Source organism: Monoraphidium neglectum (assembly GCF_000611645.1).
Source record: "Monoraphidium neglectum strain SAG 48.87 unplaced genomic scaffold scaffold02400, whole genome shotgun sequence".
Taxonomy (NCBI): Eukaryota; Viridiplantae; Chlorophyta; class Chlorophyceae; order Sphaeropleales; family Selenastraceae; genus Monoraphidium; species Monoraphidium neglectum.
The window spans coordinates 2,596-9,347 of record NW_014011228.1 but is presented as its reverse complement, the minus strand read 5'-3'; the positions used below and the strand labels follow the sequence as shown (position 1 = coordinate 9,347).

General features: G+C 63.0%; 1 protein-coding gene across 1 annotated transcript; it reads right to left on the bottom strand.

The window, feature by feature from the left end:
- Positions 1-176: 176 nt before the first annotated feature.
- On the bottom strand, positions 177-4,071 carry MNEG_10639 (hypothetical protein; the record flags this gene model as incomplete). The annotated part of the gene is made up of 9 exons (XM_014040889.1): positions 177-237; positions 477-562; positions 678-755; positions 1,913-2,290; positions 2,464-2,595; positions 3,023-3,196; positions 3,390-3,399; positions 3,696-3,752; positions 3,953-4,071. The coding sequence occupies 9 exons, from the start codon at positions 4,069-4,071 to the stop codon at positions 177-179; spliced, it is 1,095 nt and encodes a 364-aa protein (XP_013896343.1).
- Positions 4,072-6,752: the final 2,681 nt, after the last annotated feature.

Here is a 6,752-nt window from a genome sequence, read left to right as displayed (position 1 = left end):
CCGCGGGAGGGGCCCGTGCGCAGCAAGGGGCCAGGAAGAGCGGGTGAACGCGGCGCATGGGGCGAGCTAGCAAGCTGGATCAACGTGCACAGCCGGGACAGCAAGCCAGGCAGCACCTGCTCCTGGCCAGCGCGAACGAGCGGCAGTGCGACCGGCCCCGCCGACCCGGAGTCCCCTCAATCCCACCTGCTGAGGTATTGGAAGAGGTAGTTCTTCATGTCCACGCGCACGCTGCCGCTGCACGTGCGGGCGCAGGGAGGGCGTACCGTCCTCAAGCGAGCCACGCACGGTGCGGCGCGGGGCAAAGCAGGGCCGGACCCCCAACACACCGCCGGCGGGGCACCCGGTGCCCTCTGATGCTGCATTCTGCCAGCTGCTCGCCGCCGCTGCTCGCATATAGACCAGCTGCAACACCCCGCGAGCGGTGTTTGGGCATGCCCTGTCGCGCAGGCTCGTGGCCGTAATCATCGACTCACGTGAGGGTGTTTTCGTTGACCAGCTTGAGCAGTGTCTGCGCCGCCAGCAGCTGCGCGTAATTCGACCGGCTGTTGTCCAGTATTACCTGCAGCGGCCGCGTGGCATGACGTACTGAAGCCTGCTGCCCAGGCGACGCAGTGCAGGTGGGTGCGGCTGTCCAGCATCACCGCGTCGCCCGCGCTTCATGCGCGCGCGCCCACCCGGCAGTGCGGGATGAACTCCGTAGAAGAGCTTAGACCTCCCAGCATCCTTTCCGCCTCCGTGCGCTGCTCCACACTCTGCGAGGCATCCGGGAGGGGCATTGTCAGCCTGATCTGGCCGGGACCTTCTCCGATCCTGCTCAATCCCAGTCTCTGATCACCGTAGAGTTGTATAGATGCTCCGCTAGCACCTCCAGCTGCGGAAGCTGCGCCACAAAGGCGTCCAGGCTCCCCATGGATCCGTCGTCCTCCTGATTTGCGGGCTAGGCGGCCCGCAAGGCCAGGAAACCTCCTGATATAGCTGCAAAAATACCTCAGATGATACAAGCTGTCAGACCTGCCCCGTTGGAGATCATAGGCTGGGCACCAATATTGCGGCAACCGCAGGCGAGGCCTATCTGAGGATGTGTACGCCACGTCCTAGGTGGGATAGCCCTTGATCGAAGACAATTAATCCGGCATGTGCGGTGCGTGAGGCCTACATTGTGCGGTTGGCTGCTGGAATGGGTGGCACCGGGTTACGCTGCTGCTGATAGCAGCCAGCTGCTGCACGTCACGTCGTGCGCATTGCCAGCCCAACGAGTTGAGTTGTGATGTATCAAAGGGTGTGTTCATGAATGGTGGCTACAGGCTGCCACTTGTGCTTGCATTGCCCGGTCAAAACCGCACCGGTCAGAGTGCCACACAGGTGAGTAAGGTGTCCCACTGCTAATAGTGGGATGTGCCCTGCATAGAGTTGGAAGTGGGGGGCCACCAATACTGATTGTGATAAATACCACCGCTCGCAAAAGCTGGCAGGCCAGGCGAGATATGGGGAGGAGAGGCGTGCGCTGCCGTCATGAGAGTGAAGGATGAAGTCCCAGCCTGACGACAGTACAGGGATAGGATCGATGCCCCGTCACGGCCGCAGCTCGTGAGGTGAGAGCGAGGGGCTGCACCTGCCGGCCAGTCGGCGCCGAACGTGCACCAGCGTGTGAGCCGCAAAGCAAGATGTGGCTCCGGGTTGTGCAAAAGGGATTGCGGCATCCAAGTGGCAGACAGACAATTTAGTCTCGGCAAAGCCATGGGTCTGCCTGGTCCTACAAGCAGTTGTGAGGCGCAACAAGCAAGTACGCCCTGGCCTAGTGACCCTCGCTCGCCTCAGCGTGTATAGCTGCAGCCGCATGCCAAGCGCCCCTGTCCAAAGGAAGCGCCTGCGCGACTGGCGAGTCGGACCCCTTGTCGAATGCTTCCACCTGCGTGGTGGCCTCCTCTGCGCCCCCGCTTGCAGCCGTCGCCGCAGCCGCCGCGTCGTGCTTGCCCGCGCTCGCGCTCGTGGCGAAGCGGGAGAGCATGCTGTTGCGGTGCACGGGGCTGAGCGGCGAGCGCGGCTCCTGCTCCCCCCTGCTGGCGGGCCCGGCGCTGGGCCTGGGCTTGAAAGAGAGCGTCGTGCCCCAGAACGACGCCTTGGGCGTCTTGACCGCAAACTGCTCCCCAGGCGCCAGCGAATCCGACACTGCCTCGTGCCAGGAGGCGCGGGCGGCGCCGCTGCGCCACCTCTGGGCCACCGAAGCGCTCGTGATGAATAGGCCGATGAGTATGGTTGCCGCAAGGATGTACCACAGGCCGGCCACCTGCATATGAAATGGCAGCCCCCAACAGCTGGTGAGCAGAGGGCGGGCCGTCGCATGCTCGACGTTCCGCACGCGCTGACGGCGCTCGACATGCAGATGGACCGCAGCCAACCGCCAAAAGCTGAGCTGGCAGGGTGCACGTGTCTACGGCACCCCAGCGCCGTCTGCTGCACCTGCACAATGTGCACGACTGTATTGCCACCGCCATGATTGCCGCTGGTCGGGGACGTTGATGCGCAGGAGCCAGAGCCGTGGGCGCCGGTTATGTAACTGTTTTCGAGCTTGTCCAGCAGCCCCTGCTCAGTCTGCAACAGCGATCGCGCATCCGCAGGGGTTGAAGGGGGCGCACGACGGCAGGTCGACGGCCAACGGGATTTGCACGCTAGGGGGATAGGGTGCGAGGGCTAACAAGCTTGTCTGGTATCAGTCACTCGTGGCCTCAAGGCGGCCGGGCCGTCCATGACACATGCGCATGTGCACACGCGTGCACACGCACAAGCACACGCGCGCGCACGCACGCACCCACGCGTGCACACACGCAGGCACACACATACACGCACGCGTGCACGCACGAGTAGCTTGCAACACACTCCGCATCCATGGCGGTCCTTACTTTCCGATACCGGGCGTAACATGCAAGCCCCTGCCCTCCCCCCCCCTTACCCTCGCATGACTGTGCCTCGACGGGGCCTAAGCTGAGGCCGTCCCCCCCCCGCCCCCCAAAAAAGTCACCTGCAGCTTGACAATCACGCGGCTGATATTCGCAGTCAGGGCGTCGGGGGCGTCCGGCGAGAAGCCTATGGCTAGGTCAAACGTCTCAAAGGGCTCCCCCACTGAGAAGAGGTCGCACTGCTCGTTCATGGTGGCCACCAGGAACGACACCACGGGGGCGTCAAGCACCAGAGCCTTTGAATGTGCCGTGGCGGTGGTGTGTGTGTACGTGTGTGTGTGTGTGTGTGTACGTGTGTGTGTGTGTGTGTGCGCACGCGCGCCTGCGTGCATGCGCACGTTCTGTGTGTCAGGTGGGTATGCTATGGCAGCAGAGAGAACGCCTAGCTGGGTCGCAAGCTGATGGGGGCGGGTGGCAGACATGACTCACAAGGGCAGTGCTGATGGCGATGGGGACGGGTACGCGTGTGCATGCGTGCTTGAGTCGGTGCACCTACCAGTGGGACCCTGCCACATCATAACGTCGCCTGCAACAATCAGCAATCACCTTGTATGTTGAGTTTCGAAGGTTCTCAAGGAATGCGGCTGTGTCTGCGTCACTCTCCCTGTGCATGCCGTTGTGCGCGTCGGGGAAGATCCAGAGGCGGGGGAGTGGACGACCTATCTAACCCTGCGCCGTGGTACATTCACTGGTGGAGTACCCCACGCGGTGCCCGCCCTGCTGAGCTCCTCTCACCAGGGCAGGCCGGCTGCGTCTATGGAATACTTGCGCAGGAGGCCCTGATAGCTTGTCCTGCGGCCACAGCCGCAGCACAAAAGCGCAGGGAGGGAGAGAGGAGAATTCTAGGAGGCAAGCAATGTTGAGGGCCACACATGGCCCCGCAGCAGAGGGCGAGAGCAGCTGCTCTACCAGAGCCCAGATGCCGTGCGGCTAGGGCACGCCCCCGTGGCACCGGGCCGCTCCTTCCCCCTCCGGAGCAGGGGCGGGCGCACCACGTCTCCACCGGCTTGCCGGGCAGGTCTGCCTTGGACTTGATGTTGTTGGCCAGGCGCTGCTGCGTCAGGCGGCTGGCCAGCGTCGCAGTGTACAGGTGCACCTGGGCGGCACGCATTGTGCACACAATGTGCCTTGCTCTTATATGATGCAAGCGGTGCCGCTCAAATACTGCAACCGCGTGCTGGTGATGCGGCACTTGGAGCAGCAGCAGCAGCAGCAGCAGCAGCAGCAGCAGCAGCAGCAGCAGCAGCAGCAGCAGCAGCAGCAGCAGCCACACCAAGCAGCAGCAGCAAGCAGCTGACAATCAGGAAGCCATACTGTCGGGAGGCACAAGTGCGGGAAAGAGGATTTGTGATTCAAGTGCTGCGCGTGTGCGTGGGCCGTGCATGTCCATCACACAGCACAATGACGAGGGACGCTGCTTGCCGTCCACCACCGTGAATGCAACAAACTGTCGCTAATCCGCTCACCGCCAGCACCAGGACACGTGCGCCCCATGTGCCAGGGTCGCCGACATGGGCGTGCATGTGCATCAGCTGCGACATAGAGTACCAGGACCAGCCCGGAAGGTCCCAAAGGGCAGGGGGTGGAGAAGGAAGGTGTACCCCTGCTGCGATCAAGATGCCAGCGACACGTAAGCAACGAAAGCGGCGATGACAACCAATCCACTGGCACGCAGCACCGCCCTGGTGGCGGGACTGTGCACCGAGCGAGACAGCGCATCAAGACCAACCTTGGAGGCCTGCGCCGCGAGCGCAAGGGCGACACGGTAACTCTGTCAGGAGAGTGCGACTGGCTTTTGTTCCAGACACGCCATATGTCGTGCATGTGCATGTGCATGTGCATGTGCATTTGCAACAGTGTGCAGCATGCATGCATAGTTGCACAGTCACACTTGACCGGCTCGCAGACACACTCTGAACTGCGCAGCGGTCTTTTGTGTGCATTGAACCAAGGTACTGAGGCGCGCACCCTTGCGGTTGCTCTTGCTCCCATACGTTAAGCTCTCAACGACCGCCACCAGCAGGCCGACTGCCAGCGCCGTGCCAAAGAGCGCGGCCCACACGCTCCAGTGGAAGGCCTCGGCAAACGTCCAGGCGCCGCCCGTCTGGACGTGCCCCGCGGTCAGCACCATGAAGCCGCTCTGCAAGACGGCGGTTTGGCTAGCAGGGCCATGCAGAGAGTCAACACGCTTGTCAGGCGTCGCGTGTCAATGAGCTGCCCAGGGGCACAGGCACTGATTGTCCGTGCCAAAATCAGGCGCTGCCTTGTCAAGCCGGCAAACGTCGTGCACGCGCGTCGTCCCACCTTGTAGATAGGCCACGACATCCTCATCCCCGCCGCCACGTTTTCCAAGGACACCTCGACGCCTGGCGGAGGGGAGGGTTGGCAAAATCCGCGTCCGCGACAGCAGCGCCATGCCGCCATCGCCGCCGCTTGTGGCATGTGGCGGCAGGATGCGGGTAGCTTTGACGGCGCATGCAACGAAAACCGCAGCCTGCTCATGCCCAGCTTGCCCGGTTCTCATCATGAGCCCCTGGTCACCGACGGCCACACCAAGCCGTGCGCACCCGCGGCCGCCATGGTGCATGCGCCGTCTGGTGACATGATGTCATCGATCATGGGGGTCCAGTCGATGCACGAGAACGTCCATTCAGCATCTGTCCAGCCCAACTCTGCTGCCACGCGGCGGAACAGCTCAACCTGGTAGCCATCGTAGGTGCTGGCAGGTTCGGCCGGGTCGCACTTGACAATGGGGTCCCAGGCAGAGGTGCACACGTTGAAGCTGCAGCAGGGTTGATGGCACAGTGCTGGCAGTAAGCTGATGAATGGAGCGCATAGGAGACGGGCGCGGCGCTGAGCTGCGGTATAAGAGCAGACCTCGTGCCCGCGACGCTGGCAGGTTGCCGCGATTGTGCGGCGCGCTTGCAAACTGGATGCTGTGGACCGAGCGGAGGGAAGCGCTCAGTACTCACGGCTTCTGATAGCGTGTTGCAGATGGGGCCCCTGTGCGGCTGGTCCGCGACCTGAGGCGCGCCGCGGCCGATTGCGTCCATGCGCCCCCCAGGGCCGCAAGCTTCCCGCTGCCTGGCTTACTCTGGCGGCCCGATGCGCCGGCGATCTGCAGCAAGGCCGACGAGCTCACGCAGAACAGCAGGACCGCTGGCAGGGCTGCGCCAGCCCAGCGGCCCATGCCTTGCTTTCAGGACTGGGCGTCAGATCACAAGCGCTCCGATGGCAAAACATGTTACTATGAATTGTGCGCTAAAAGTTCCGCGCATGCGAAATGTTCATCAAGAAGACATCAATTGATGTTGTTGCCTCGCGGGGCGACCCATTTGACCGTGATTGAGCACTGACTTCGGATTCTGATCCCTCTCAGAGGCTACCACAATTGGTGTTCAGCCGTCCACCTTCAATGCAAACCCTTGAGAAATGCAACAGCACTCAAGCCAGCGATTGGGTTGCGCGATTGTGTGTGTTCTTCGCCCCGACGGCCGATGGGGGGTGCCGTGATGCCACGGCAGACCCTGAGCTCAGCTGTTGCTGCCATGCCACGCACAGACGCACAACCTCAAAATCATGCACATGCGCATGTTTGCCCCTGTCCCCTCCCCCCCTCAAACACACACATGTACGCCTGCGCACCCACACGCGCACAGATATGCACATGCACGCCTGCGCCCGCGCGCACACACGCGCGCGCCTGCGCGCGCGCGCGCGCACACACACACACACACACAAACACACACGCGCGCGTGCGCGCGTGCGCGCGTGCGCGCGCATGCTGCCGCA